Below are 15,390 nucleotides of genomic sequence, written 5' to 3'. Positions count from 1 at the left end.
TAAAGATTTATTTAGTTGAGAGAAAGGGAGAGAGCGCACACTTGTGCACATGGTGGGGAGAGGCAGAGGGAGAGAGAAAATCAAAGCTGACTCCCTATCCACACCCCCAACACACACACAGTGGGCAGCCCCACATGGGGGTAGATCTCAGGGCTCAGAGAACTTAGGCAAAATGGAGAGTTGGATGCTCAACTGACTGAGCCACTCAGGCACTGCAAGAGTGTGTGTGTATATATACATAATTTACTTATTTATTTATTTATTTTGATGAAGAGAAAGAGTAGGGAGAGGGGCAGAGAGAGAGAATATCAGAAGACTTCATACTGAGCAGGGGAGCCCAAGGCAGAGCTGGATTTCAGGTCCCTGAGCTGAAGACCTGAGCTGAAATCAAGAGTAGGATACTTAACCACCCAGGTGCCCCCGAGAGTGCATATATATTTTTAACTTCCGTCCAAATCATTCTGCTAGCGATGTTAATATTTCCCTTATATAGTGTAGGGCCTAGTTACCGTGGAACAGGATGGAAGACGGGATGGTTACGCCTGGTGGCGGTGGTGAGGGGGGAGGGAGTGAAAATGCTATGGCAGGAAATGTCAAAGACATGGAAAATGAAGGGAATTGATCAAAACTGTATTTATTCTTCAAAAGCAAGAATATACTCTGGCAGGAAATTTAGAAGGAAGTATCATCATTTAACATTTTTCATTAATTAGAAAACTCAAAATTGTAATTCTTTAAAAAGATTTTATTTATTTATTCATGAGAGACACACACAGAGAGAGAGAGAGAGAGAGAGAGAGAGGCAGAGACACAGGCGGAGGGAGAAGCAGGCGCCCTGCAAGGAACCTGATGCGGGGCTGGATCCCGGGACCGCGCCCTGGGCCAAAGGCCGCCGCTCAACCGCTGAGCCACCCGGGCATCTCCTCGAAATCGTAACTTAACAAAGCCCTGAAAACAACCCTATCCCCCCTGCCCCCCCCCCCCGCCCCCCGCCACCAGGAAGCGGCCTTTGGCTACTCCTTGTTAAGCCGCGTCATCATCACTTGGGAGCTGGTTGTAAAGGGCCATTCTCAGACGCCAGGCCGGAGCCACCGAATCAGAACGTGTGTCTAACGCGATGGAGCGACGGAAAAGTGACTCCTGGGATCCCTGGGTGGCGCAGCGGTTTGGCACCTGCCTTTGGCCCAGGGCGCGATCCTGGAGACCCGGGATCGAATCCCACGTCGGGCTCCCGGTGCACGGAGCCTGCTTCTCCCTCTCCCTCTGCCTGTGTCTCTGCCTCTCTCTCTGTGTGTGTGACTATCATAAATAAAAAAAATTAAAAAAAAAAAAAGTGACTCCTTGCGCGAGGCCGCCCGGGACCCTGCTCTGAGCCTGGGTACTTCAGAGGCGATGTTGGGCCGCAAAGAGCTTCCAGCTGGAGCCGCGGTTGGCGGCGGCCTTCAGCACTCGGCGGCGGCCCTCCCCGCGCTCCCAGCCGCACGCGCCCTGCCCCCCGCGAGGGCGAGCTCGGCGCGTCCCCGGAAGACCCGGGCGCGGGCGGGCCGGACGGGGGAGTCCCGGGGGGCGTGCCCGGGGGCGGGGCCCGGCCTGCCCAATGGGCTCTCCCGGACGGGGGGCGGGGCGCTATTTCTGCAGCTCCCGGGGCGCGGGCGCGCCGCGCGTGCCCCGGGCCCGGTATGTGGCGCGTTCCCCGCCAGCTGTGTGTGCGCGTTGCAAGCGGAGGCAAGCTCTCGGGCCCTCGCCACAGACCCGCTGCCTTCATGTCCACTCTGCTCATCAATCAGGCCCAGTATGCTTGGCTGAAGGAGCTGGGGCTCCGCGAGGAAAACGAGGGCGTGTATAATGGCAGCTGGGGAGGCCGCGGAGAGGTATGCGGGCGCCCTGGAAATCCGTGCGGGCTCCGTGCGCCCCCGGAGGCCGCGCGGGCGCTGCCCGGCCCCCTCCCGCTGCTGGGACCGTGCTACCGGGTGGGCAGGTCTGAAGCCCCGGAGTAGACGTGCGCATGTGAAGGGGGCCTTGCAAAATAGGCTCAGATTGTTAGGTCTTTGTGTGTTCTGGACAATCAGCGCCGTTTTGGAGCTGGTGGGGCTTGAACTTCCCGCACGCGCTTACAGCCTTACGGCGGCGTGGTGCGGTGGGTAGGGAGACAGGCTGCAGGCTTAGCCTCGGGAAATTACCTCGGTTTTGTGCTTGACTCCGGCTCCTCTGATGTCAGGTAATGTTCTTAGTTTTATACTGTCTTTGCTGTTGTTGGAGTTCGCAAGCCGGGACTTGCTGACATCCGGTTAAATCTGTTGGGCTCTGAGCTTCCTTGAGGACAGGATTTTCAGCGTTTATTTCCAGAGCCAGACAGCGTGACTGGCACGCAGAGAAAGCTCAGTGCAACGTTTTATTAGGGAATAGGATGGAAAGGTAAGGTTTTGGGGGGAGCTGCATGAATCAGAAAGCTTTTATAAGAGGATGTTACATACAAAAAGAAAAAGAAAATGTTACATAACATGCCACAAAGTTTGTTGCATACACCGAACTTGCCTTGTTAGAGGAAACACTTGTTCCTCCAGGTTATTGCTGACTGTAGGAGATGTAGGTATTTGCAGTTATTCTCCAAATTACCCTCCCCTTCTCTTGGCAGTTTGATCCTGTTTTTCCTGTGGCATTTTATCATTAGGGTCCTGGATAAAATACTTCCTCCTGAAAATTTTTTAGCGACGCCTTGATTTTTTTCCTTTCTAATCTCTGCAGCTTGTGTCGAGATACAGAGTTGTCCTCTCTTCTTCACCTTCTGACTAGGACAGAGTAAGAGAAGACTAAGTGACACTCTTCAGTTTAGTCTCTTATGAATGGAGAAAGAGGCGACGTAATGGGTTATATTAATTAGACTTTTGCTCCCACACCCCATATTTAGATGGCAAGACTGGGTTTTGCAAAAAGTGGTTCTGAATGTTTAGGTCAGAAATGAAAGACCACTCTCTAAGTGACCTATTTGTAATAGAAGCTAATGTAAAAATTCCAAGTTTGGATATGGTATCTTAACTTTTTTTTTTCTTCCTCCTTTACCGTCCCCTGTTTTTTGGTCTGTTCCCCCTGTTTGGAAGGGATTACATTTTCTATAGACTGGCATTTTCTTTTTGTTTGAAGGTTATCACGACCTATTGTCCGGCTAACAATGAACCGATAGCAAGAGTCCGACAGGTAAGTTTTTTTGTTTTGTTAATACAAACTGCCCACTTGTGCCAGTGATGAAAAGCAGTATGGAGTCTCACAGTCCAAGAATAAAGTATTTCGTTTTCATGTGACATTTAAGAATGTCTCGGAGACTGCCCAGTCTTTGGGTTTGGGTGCTCTAAAAAAGGTGACAGAAAAGTCATTGGGAAGGGGGCTCCATTTAAGGCCATATCACCTGTTTTTGAAAGAAGATTCTAACCTCTGAAGTCCGGGTTGGAGCCCAGGGTTCTGATTTTCTAACATCTCAGGTATTGTCCCCAGATGAGGCTGATGGAGCTTGCTTCTAGAAGCAACGTTTAAGAAGCACAGCTGGATTCTAAGCTGTCTTACCTAGTTCACAGTCTATGAAGGCATAGGCTGTGAAAATCATTCTAGAAACTACGAATCCGAGGGTCACCTAGAGATACTCCGATTCTTTTCCACAAATCTCGTTTGTTCTCAGAGGGGATCATCCCTTCCCTTTATTTTTCATTGTCTCCGGTCTAATTCCTACTTTAGGCCAGTGTGGCTGACTATGAAGAAACAGTGAAGAAAGCCAGGGAAGCCTGGAAAGTCTGGGCAGAGGTGAGTGCGAAGGTCACGGCATGATGACCTATGGTAATTGCAAGGGAGATAGAGAAAAATTTTACTAGAGCAGTCAGTGCTCCCTGCAAGGGGAGTGCTTGGGAGCTATGATAATCTCTGAGCCGTAGCCCTAGGATAGTGCCTTTTCCATATTTGGCTTTCAATTAATGGGAGATTTTAAGTGGATTAAAAGTCTTTACTGAAGAAGCATAAACCTCAGCTCTGAACACTATTTTCTAGTTGAAGTAAGTTTCTAATTGGACTAAAAGAAAGGACTGTGTATGCTAGAAACCCCATTTTGCTGCTTCTCCCGTCTCCTTCTAGCCAACTGTATGCAGGGGTGAGGGGTGGGAGCATCTCAGCAGTAGGTGGATAGCCCTAGTTCAAAGGGCAGGGGCTTAAAAAAAAAAAAAACAAAAAAAAAAAAAAACAAAGGGCAGGGGCTTGAGTTCCTGCAGTCTGATCTGGCGTTAGAGTGGGTGGTGCCTCCTTCTTCTGTCTCCACCTGGGGTAATGTGATCCTCTATAGGAGCTGTGACTGGAGCTGAACTGGGCCACAGGGAGCTGTCACTAGGTGAGGGCCAGGCTCTGGAAGAGAAGAGAGGGAAGAAATGGAGTAGCCCGCATTTCCCTCCTTCCCTCCCCCACTCTGAATATTCTATTCTATCACTGAAGATTATAGGCCTGAGGCTAGAGGAACATCCTGGACTATTTAACCCAGCTCTACCCTTGGGTAAATTACTTCCCTTCTGTGTGCTCTGTCTTGTAAATAGAGGAGATGGCCTGCCTGCCTCCTGGGGTTATGGTGAGCATTAAATGAATTAATCCTGGAATTGCTAGCTGCAGAACCTGGCCTTTGCAGACATCTTACCAGGGCTACAGAACCACGTGTTACTGGTTTCCAGACTGCTGAGTCAGTGTTTTTTTCTGAATCAAAGAATGCTAGGGTGACTTGGACAGAGGCAGGCTCTCCCAGAGAGCCCTGAGTTGAATGTACCTTAGTTGTCAGCTGAGGGACCGCCTCTGTGCAAAGCAGGAGGAACATCTTTCCTGTACTTTAAGCCTGATTGTTGGTGTAGGGTTCCATTATGCACAATGGAAAATATCCTTGAGTGTTAAAACACCACTTCCAAAAGTATATGGTATAATAAGTAAAGTTAACTCTACGTAGAGAAAAGTGTCCAAAGCAGTGTCATTTATTGTTTGCAAAATAATTTTTGTTTTCTTTTTGATCCTAAAAGTAATACATATTTGGGGTACCTGGGTGGCTCCCTCAGTTAAGTGGCTACCTTCTGCTCGGGTTGTGATCTCAGGTCATGATCTCGGGGTTGGCTCCCTGCTTAGCAGGGATCTGCTGCTTCCTCTGTTTCTCCCACCACCCCATCATGCACTCTCTCAAATAAATATATAAAACCTTTAAAAAAATTAACACAGGGTGCCTGGGTAGCTCAGTTGGTTAGGTGTCTGCCTTTGGCTCATGTCATGATCTCAGGGTCCTAGGCATTGGGAATCCCTGCTCAGCGGTGAACCTACTTCTCCCTCTGCCCCTCCCGCCTGCTCATGCGCGCTCTCTCTCTCACTCTCTCTCAAATAAAATCTTTAAGAAAGATTAATATATACTCTTTTTTAAAAAATATTTATTTATTCATGAGAGACACAGAGAGAGACAGAGACAGAGAGAGAGAGACACACAGGCAGAGGGAGAAGCAGGCTCCATGCAGGGAGCCTGATGTGGGACTCGATCCCAGGACTCCATGATCATGCCCTGGGCCGAAGGCAGGCACTAAAACGCTGAGCCACCCAAGAGTAATGTATATTCTTTAATAAGAATTGGATGAGACACTAATATAATCACATTGGATCCCCTTACCTCATCTTCTTTTATAGAGAATGGTTATTAGAGTTGGAGTTTGTGCATTTCCTTCCAGTCTTTTGTGTTTTATAGTTGTGGTTATTATACGTGGCATGTGTAAAATTTTGACACCCATCGTGGCATTGCCTACCAGCCTAAAGTTGCGTGATTTTATTTTATTTATTATTTTTTTAAAATTTTTATTTATTTATGATAGAGAGAGAGAGAGGCAGAGACATAGGCAGAGGGAGAAGCAGGCTCCATGCATCGGGAAGAGAAGAGAGGGAAGAAATGGGGGAGCCCGCATTTCCCTCCTTCCCCCCCCCCCCCAACATCCTGGGTCTCCAGGATCGCGCCCTGGGCCAAAGGCAGGCGCCAAACCGCTGCGCCACCCAGGGATCCCAAGTTGCGTAATTTTAAAATTGTTCTCCTATATATAAGCTATTCACAAAAAAATTAGACTTAATTTTTTAGAGTAGTTTCAGGTTTATAGGAGAGGAAAAAATTTTTGCTTTTCACTTCCGAGTTCTGTGGCTGGTTTAATAATTGACATAAAACAGATGAACAGGAGAAAAACATTTGAATTTCTCATGTGGGGCACGGAAGAGTGGCAGTGAGGAAAGATCCAAGACCCAAGGGCAGCCAGACATCTAAGCTTGTATGCATACAGAGCTCTGGGGCTTCTTGGAGAGGAAGGCAGTTCACAGGAAGGTGAGAGGAGCAAATGTTTGGTACACAAATGTGTTCCCTGCCATGCCAGTAGGTCGTCCTTATAAAAGCGATCTCTGGTAAGAACTCGCTTCTTGGCACAGATCCCCTTCTTTCAGGCAGTAAGGGAGAGGTAAAAAGCTTTTCCTGAGTCTGTTGGGCCTCGGTTGCCTTCAGCTCAGAATGATCCTTATGCCCAAGTGGCACGTTCTGGCTTAGTCTGAGTCCTTTCAGCAGAGAGATGAGTGGAAACAGGGAATCCCGTCCTTCTTATCACACTTTGCACGTTTCCTTAACCACCGTCTTACTTTGGTGCCCTACATTGCTTACAATTGGAGAGCCAATGCTGATCAACTATTATTAACTAAAGCCCATAATTTGCATTAGGATTCACTGTTTGCATATAGGGTTTTGAATGCCAGTGAAACGTGATTAGAAACATGTATGTGGGGATGCCTGGGTGGCTCAGCGGTTTGGCGCCTGCCTTTGGCCCAGGGCATGATCTTGGAGTCCCAGGATCAAGTCCCATGTCGGGCTCCCCGCAGGGAGCCTGCTTCTCCCTCTGACTGTGTCTCTGCCTCTTTCTCTCTGTGTGTCTCATGAATAAAAAAAAAAAAAAAAAGAAAGGCATGTATGTGTGTGCATTTACCCAGGTGTGTGTGATTCGAGGTCTTTCCTAAACTCCTAAACTGGCTTTTTTTTTTTTTTTTTTAAGATTTTATTTATTTATTCATGAGAGACACACACACAGAGAGGCAGAGACACAGAGGAAGAAGCAGGCTTCATGCAGGGAGCCTGATGTGGGTCTGGATCTCGGGACTCCAGGATCAGTGCCCTGGGCTGAAGGCAGATGGTAAACCGCTGAGCCATCCAAGGATCCCCCTAAACTGGCTTTTTTTTTTTTTTTTTTTTTTTTTTAACTGGCTTTTAAATCAGTCTTGTCTTGCCCTGCAGGGATCCTGCTGCTCCCTCTGTCTGTGTCTCTGCCTCCCTGTGTCTCTCATGAATAAATAAGATAATCAATCAGTCTTGGCTGTGCCCTAGGGGCTGGCAGCTGACACTGATACCTTTCCTTAATAGTGTGCAGTACTCTTCTTGTTACTGCTATTTTCATGTTTAGGATTTCACATGGCCATCCTCTCTCAGTGAACAGTGCCCGCCCCTGCACCTAACATGCTTGCTTCTACTTCCCAGACTGCTCAGATCTCCCAGTAGAGTGATATTGCTAAGTGGGAGCAGGTTGTTGTCCTGGGTGATGGTTGGGGATCCCACTTGTTAGAATTTGAGTTAAGCAATTGAGTTCAAAGTTGAGGGTAGCGGCAGAGCCTTTCCTAACTGCATCTGGGGCTCCTGCCAACGGGGCAGTCACTTAGAGGCTGCTGGTGCCTCACACAAGGAGAGAGCAAAGCTCATCCCCTCCTGGTCTACACTCTTAACCCTCCTGGGTCCTTAACTCAAGTGGGGCTTCTTCTGCTTCCCCTTGATAGTTTTGGCTGGCCTCGCCTGTGTTAGGACAAACCATCGTTTCATTGACTTCTTTTGCGTGAGGCCTGAAATTTTTCAAAGGGAACATTTTTTTAGGGGGTGGGTGGGACATTTTTCTTTAAGGAAAAAGTATAAAAATATAGGAAGCTTCCTATGTGAAAAATATATAGCTGATTTCTTTCTTCTAACTAAACCTGAGCACAGAGAACCTGGTCGGGATTACTGTCTCTGCTGCTCTCTCTCAGGAACTGGTTTCAGCCCAGAATGCCACCTGTTTATGCTCCTTTGCATCCGCTGTGTGTCTTCATTTTCCCCCTGTCCATCCCTGGGGAGGAAGAGCTAGAGTGATGACAGGCACCATCTCTAACCGAATAAAGGAATAACATTTACATGGAAGCTCTATAATATATGGTAGCTCTTTGGTGATCAGGGAAGGAATCTCTGAGGAGGTAGCACATGAACCCAGAATAAATAAGAGCCATCCATCTAATGGCACCTGGGTGGCTCAGTGGTTGAGCGTCTGCCTTTGGCTCAGGTCATGATCCCGGGGTCCTGGGATCAAGTCCTACATTGGGCTTCCGTCAGGGAGCCTGCTTTTCCCTCTGCCTAGGTCTCTGCCTTTGTCTTTCATGAATAAATTTTTAAAAATATTTAACATGGTAGCAGTTTAACACAGGTTTCCTTGTATTATTACCCCAAAAGCTCAGCTAATAATTCCCTCAGTGCTGATAATTCCTTCTTGTGGCTGTTGGGGATGCTCGTTTTAAGTATGACTTCACAGATACAGTGTGCAGGGATGAGGTCTCCTGTTGTCCACCTCAGGAGGACATGAGGTTACAAATGGCCTGTCGTGTTGAGATCAGTCAAGCTCACCTGGGAGATGGGTTATCATGTTGCCCACTCTGCCCCCATTTCCCTCTCCCCAGACCCAATCCTGCTTTCTCAATTCTTGCTACTCTATCCCATCATTGGGAGGCTAGAACAAAAATGAAGAGGCCACATTTGAATGGTCTTGGATGGAATCCAGCTCAAAGGTTTCATGGGTGATGATTTTGCTATATACCCAGGGTTGAGGATCTGTCAATTACCAATTGTCAGTTACCAAGTCTTGAATATTTTATTTTATTTTATTTTTTTTATTTTTTATTTTTTTTTAAAGGTTTTATTTATTTATCCGTGAGGGACAGAATGAGAGAGAGAGGCAGAGACACAGGCAGAGGGAGAAGCAGGCTCCATGCAGGGAGCCAGACGTGGGACTTGATCCCAGGTCTCCAGGATCCCACCCTGGGCGGAAGGCGGCGCTAAACCGCTGAGCCACCCGGGCTGCCCAGTCTTGAATATTTTAAATTGCAGTTATCTCTGTTGTTATTTCTGTAATTGAGACAAGTCACCATCTTTTTCTTGCCTAATGGTCTTCCTATGTGAATCTTGTCTCACTCTGTTCTATTTCCCAGACCACACCTGGAGGTTTTTTTTGTTTTTTTGTTTTTTTAATACAATTGTTTTAAGTGAGCTCTAACCCCAAGATCAAGAGTTGCATGCTGTGTAGACTGAGCCAGCCAGGTGCCCCTGGAGTGGTATTTTACAATGCACTGTGATTTTCCCCCTACCATTTAATACCCTCTAGTGATTTTCCCACTATTTTTTTTAAGATATTTATTTATTTATTTATTTATTTATTTATTTATTTATTTATTTATTTGACAGAGAGAGCACAAGCAGGGGGAGCAGTAGAGAGAGAGGGAGAAGCAGGTTCTGCACTGGAGCAGGGAGCCCGATGCGGGACTTGATCCCAGGACACCTGAGCCACTCAGGCGCCCTCCACACTATTTTTTGGAGGATTCTTTATAGGGTCCTTTGCACTGTGACCCCAGATTTTCTCCCCTGCCTCTTTTAACCCCTTTAAATTTTTCAAAGTCCCCATATTCTCTTTTGTTTTTTGGCCTTTGCACATTCTCTGTCCTGTTGCCCATAATTTCTGTCTACCTTCTCTACCTCTTTACCTGGCAAACACCAATCATACTTGAGGTCTTCAGTCTCAATTTTAAACTTCTTCAGAAAGCCTCCTTCCTCCCTACTTGCTTAACCCCAAGTAATACTAAATTAACACGGCTAGCTGCTCCCCTTATACAGTCTGGCTTCTCCAGCCTGGCACTTAGCACATGAGACTGAAATCACCTATTTCTTGTCTTCACCACTCCTGGAGTGTTGGTTCTGGTGGGCTTGAATTGTAGTTGTCTTCTCTAGTATCCCTGGGGAAGAACAGAATATCTGGCACTGTAGGAAGTGTGCAATAATTACTGGTTAGAGACTGAATAATATATACAAGGATATGATGTAAAGGGCTATATGTATTGGACATTCTGAGTTGAAATTAACCAGTTTGCTAAACTTACAAACCTGTGGGCTAAATTCATTTGGAACAGTGGTAAACTCATTCCATGCTTAGGAAATGTATAGGATCTGTGCTGATTCATGTAACAATCAGTTTTTGATATTTTCAAAAGAATGCATGTATTGTAAAAATGGCAAATATTGTAGACTTATTAAATGTGAGGAACGAAAGTCTTTTTTTTTTTTTTTTTTTTTAATTTTTATTTATTTATGATAGTCACACAGAGAGAGAGAGAGGCAGAGACAAAGGCAGAGGGAGAAGCAGGCTCCATGCACCGGGAGCCCGACGTGGGATTCGATCCCGGGTCTCCAGGATCGTGCCCTGGGCCAAAGGCAGGCGCCAAACCGCTGCGCCACTCAGGGATCCCGGAACGAAAGTCTTATAATTCCATCCCACCACCCAAAAAAATCCCATTCCCCAGAAATGACCATTCTTAACATCTTGTGTATTTCTTCAAACATAAGCAAAAATTTAGTTATTGTATGCATATTTTGCTATTTTCTGTTACAACTCTGGAAAGTTTTTGCTTGTAAGTCTACCTTGTAGAGTGTAAATAACCCCGTCTTACAGCTTTCGTGTAATTAACCAGTCCTGTGTTGATAGACATAAAGATGGTTTGTTTTTCTCCACCAGAAACAGCACTGCAGTAAGTGTTGTACCTGTATGTCTGTGATGTAGGTATTTGCTTGATATTCAGAAATGGAATTACCTAGTCAAAGAGAAGGAATGGGTTAAATGTTACAGTATGCCGGGTTACTTTCCAGAAAAGCTCTATCACAACACCATCTATTTGGAAAGAAGAGAGTGAGGATGAGCCCTGAGTTCTGGGTCAGGCTCTGGGAAGCCACCCTGGAGCAGAGCTTTGATAGCACACTCTGAGGAGCCAGTGGAGTACTGGGGCCAGCCTGGGGGAAATGGTCCTTTTAGGTGCCTTTGAAGGAGAGCCAGAGTTAATTGGGAAGAGCTGGGGGAAGGGAAGGAGTGATGGTCACATTGAGGAAGTCATGTCTCCATATGTGAATCATGTCTCAAACTTCACGTGGCCCAGCCTGTACTGTTTACCTTCACAAACCCGACACTTATTTTTTTTTTAGAGATTTATTTATTTATTTGAGAGTGAGCCAACACGAGCTGGGGGGGAGGAGTAAAGGGAGAGGGAGAAGCCGACTCCTCTCTCAGCAGGGATTGATCCCAGGATTCTGGAACCATGACCTGAGTCAGAGGCACTCAACTGACTGAGCCACCCAAGTGTCCCAACCTTTGATACTTCTGAGTCTTCTTCATCTGGGGAATTGTACTTCCATCTACCTAGCTGTTCAAGCCAGAGATCTGGGCATCATCCATGGTTCTACGTCCCTCATTTCCCACACCTATTCCATTAGTGTGTCCTGTCCGTTCTATTTCCTAAATAATCCTGGATCTACTTTATGTCTCCCTTGCTTCAGTTTTATGTTTTTGTTTTTGTTTTTTTTTAAGATTTTATTTACTTATTGGAGATACAGAGAGAGAGAGAGAGAGGGAGGGAGGGGGGAGAGAGAGGCAGAGAGAGAAGCAGGCTCCATGCAGGGAGCCTGACCTGGGACTTGATCCCAGGTCTCCAGGATCAGGCCCTGGGCTGAAGGCGGCGTTAAACTGCTGAGCCACCCAGGCTGCCCCCGGTTTTACTATCAAGTTAGTATAATCTTTGGCCTAGGCTACTAGAGTGTGTTCTTAATTGATCTTCTACTTTTCCCCTCCTGTATCTGTTCCATCTATCCCACATTGATTTTTCTTTTTAAAATTTTTATTTTTTTAAAATTTTTATTTAAAGAGAGAAAGAGAGGGGTTGGGGAGCAGAGGGAGAGGGACAAGCAGATTCTGTGCTGAGTGTGGAGCCTGACTTAGGGCTCAGTCCCACTGAGATCATGACCTGAGTGGGAATTGAGAGACTCCGGGGCACCTGGGTGGCTCAATGGTTGAGCATCTTCCTCTGGCTCAGGTTGTGATCCCAGAGTCCTGGGATCAAGTCCTGCATCAGGCTCTCCGGGGGGAGCCTGCTTCTCCCTCTGCCTATGTCTCTGCCTCTCTCTGTGTGTCTCTAACGAATGAATAAATAAAATCTTAAAAAAAAAAAAAAAAAAGGAGTCAGACTCAGATAATCAACCCACTGAGCCACCCAGGTACCCCCTAACAGCGATCTTAAAAAGGCAAAGCGGGGCACCTGCATGGCTCGCTCAGGAGAGTATGTGACTCTTGATCTTGGGGTCTTGAGTTCAAGCCCCACTTTGTTGGCATAAAGCTTACTTAATTAAAAAAGGGGGATCCCTGGGTGGCGCAGCGGTTTGGCGCCTGCCTGTGGCCCAGGGTGTGATCCTGGAGACCCAGGATCGAATCCCACGTCGGGCTCCCGGTGCATGGAGCCTGCTTCTCCCTCTGCCTGTGTCTCTGCCTCTCTCTCTCTCTCTCACTGTGTGCCTATCATAAATAAAATAAAAAAAAAATAAACAAATATACGATAAAAAAAAAAAATTAAAAAAGGTTTTTTTGGGGAGGGAAGGTAAAGCAAATAATTTTCCCCTTGAAAACCATTAAAGACTTCCCATTGCGCTTAGAATAAGATTCAGTAAGATTATTAGCTCCATGAATGCTTCCCTTATTTTAGCCCAGGTGCCTGGCATTATTCCTGTTACATACTAGGTGCTCAGAAAATAGTGAGTAAATCATAATTTGAAAAAAAAAAATCCTAATTTGAATGGCTTATGGAATGCCATTTCATCAGCTGACTAGTATTTGGGCATGCAGTCATTTTGACACATAAGAAAACATCACTGGAAGTCTTAAAGGTTTACAGATATTTAAGGTATCTTAAGCTTTTTCTAGAGTCCTTGCAAAGATTGTGTTCATTCTCTGAATTTCTCTCTGTCTTTGGCACAGACCCTTGCTTTCCAAGAACCTGTCATCTGGATGATGTTTCCTGGGTCTCTGGTATTGGTTTTAGGGACATGCTATAATCACAGTCTTGATGTGATCAAAAAATCATCTGATGGGCTGGGACTTAATTCTCTTAGAGCACGATTGTCTACTGTTGTGTTACAGACATGTTTACGCTTTGAATTAGACATTGAGATTCCATTTTCTTCTTAGGTTCCTGCTCCGAAGCGAGGAGAAGTAGTGAGGCAGATTGGGGATGCTTTGCGGGAGAAGATCCAAATACTAGGAAATTTGGTAACGTATTTCGATAGTAAATACACGTTCCTTTGAGTGGGGAATAAGGCTTGTTGTGCATTTGTGTTTAAGATTGTAAGATTGTGATGCTTAAGGAGAACAGTCATAATATTTATAAAAAACATCTCTTTAGAGGAAAGATGAACAGGGAAAAGTAAAGACAAATCTTGTTTTTTTTTTTATTTTTTTATTTTTTATTTTTTTAAAATCTTGGGTTTTTAAATTAATATAACAGACTCTCTGAAATTTACCCCTTCACAAAATTAACATGAAATACTGTTTGGTCCCCACCCTGCCCCATAAACTTAGTATTTAAAATATGAATTGCGTTGCAAAAATGCTTCTTGTTTTTTTGTGCTTTTTTAGGTGTCTTTGGAGATGGGGAAAATCTTAGTGGAAGGTGTGGGAGAAGTTCAAGAGTACGTGGATGTTTGTGATTATGCTGTTGGCTTATCACGGATGATTGGGGGACCCATCTTGCCTTCTGAAAGTAAGCAATGAAGTCAGTTAAGCTAAGAATTTTGTGCTCTTAGGCAGAGCTCAAAAAAATGCTGTAGCTGTGAATTAGTTGGCAGAAGAGCAACTGCATGTAGCATGTAAATATACAAAAATGTCTTTCATGTCTGTACCAACGAATATAAATTCTTTTTTATTTTTATTTTATTTTTTTATTTTATTTTTTTATTTTTTCGAATATAAATTCAAATAGGTAAAAACGTCAGATCAAAGTACTTTTTTTAGATCAAAGTACTTCTTAAATTTTTCTATTTTTATTTAATTTTTAATTTTTATTTATTTATTTTAAAAGATTTTATTTATTTATTCATTAGAGAGAGAAGAGGCAGACATAGGCAGAGGGAAAAGCAGGCTCCATGCAGGGAGGCCGATGTGGGATTCGATCCTGGGACTCCAGGATCACGCCCTGAGCCGAAGGCAGACACTCAACCACTGAGCCACCCAGGTGTCCCAAATTTTTCTATTTTTAAAGATAATACTCCAGGGGATGCCTGGGTGGCTGAGTCGGTTAAGTGTCTGCCTTTGACTCAGGTCATGATCTCAGGGTCCTGGGATTGAGTCCTACATCAGGTTCTGCTCAGTGGGGAGTCTGCTTCTCACCCTACTCGTGCTCTCTCTCTGATTCTCTCAAATAAACAAAACCTTTTAAAAAATAAATAATTTATTTAAGAAATAACAATAAAACTCTGTTTTGTCAAGTCCATTGGTGAGATAGCCACTCTTTTATGTGAACTTTTTTGGTAATGTGTATCACCAATCCATCAGGATAACAATCAGAAAATAAATCCAAAGGGCCAGAAATGTTTAATACCAATTTCAAGAATCTAATTCAAGTAAATACTCTTGAAATGTGAAAAAGGTTTATATGTAAAGCTGTTCCTTGGCACCCCTGGGTGGCTCAGCAGAGGAGTGTCTCTGCCTTCCGCTCAGGGCGTGGTCCTGGTGTCCCGGGATCGAATCCCACATCAGGCTTCCCTCGAGGAGCCTGCTTCCCCCTCTGCCTATGTCTGTGCCCCTCTCTCTCTGTCTCTGATGAATAGATGGATGGAATCTTTAAAAAAAATAATAATTTAACCAAAAGGGGAAAAAAAAGCTATTCCTTATAGTATCAATAGGACACATTTGAAATGACCTAAATGCTTTATATGACAAATGTTAAGCTCATTTTGGTAGTCTATTAGCATATATTAAAACTCATACTTAGGAAAATTTGTTTCTCCTAAACCCACACTTACAGAAAAGTTGTATTTACTTTTAAATTATTTTAATGTTTTTGTTTTTAAGAGGTGATAAATTTGTATCACGAAATTGAAAAGGAATGAAGGGGTAAAGGATAAAAAAAGTTTCCTTCCTACCTCCCTGGATACTCCCTAAGTATTCCCATAGAAGTAGAGAATGTTTCTTGGTTTCTTCTTTATTTTTTTAGAACTTTTGTCTT

General features: G+C 44.9%; 1 protein-coding gene across 1 annotated transcript in view; it reads left to right on the top strand.

The window, feature by feature from the left end:
- Window positions 1-1,636: 1,636 nt before the first annotated feature.
- The window catches only part of ALDH7A1 (aldehyde dehydrogenase 7 family member A1), a 48,244-nt gene continuing 34,490 nt past the window's right edge, over window positions 1,637-15,390 (top strand). The window contains exons 1-5 of the mRNA XM_038552009.1: window positions 1,637-1,871; window positions 3,142-3,195; window positions 3,727-3,792; window positions 13,356-13,436; window positions 13,803-13,926. Coding sequence (XP_038407937.1) covers window positions 1,680-1,871; window positions 3,142-3,195; window positions 3,727-3,792; window positions 13,356-13,436; window positions 13,803-13,926 — 517 coding nt within the window. The 5' untranslated portion in view covers window positions 1,637-1,679. The remainder of the gene's footprint in view (window positions 1,872-3,141; window positions 3,196-3,726; window positions 3,793-13,355; window positions 13,437-13,802; window positions 13,927-15,390) is intronic.

Source organism: Canis lupus, chromosome 11, assembly GCF_011100685.1.
Source record: "Canis lupus familiaris isolate Mischka breed German Shepherd chromosome 11, alternate assembly UU_Cfam_GSD_1.0, whole genome shotgun sequence".
NCBI classification, from domain to species: Eukaryota; Metazoa; Chordata; class Mammalia; order Carnivora; family Canidae; genus Canis; species Canis lupus.
This window is presented reverse-complemented; position numbering and strand designations above follow the sequence as displayed.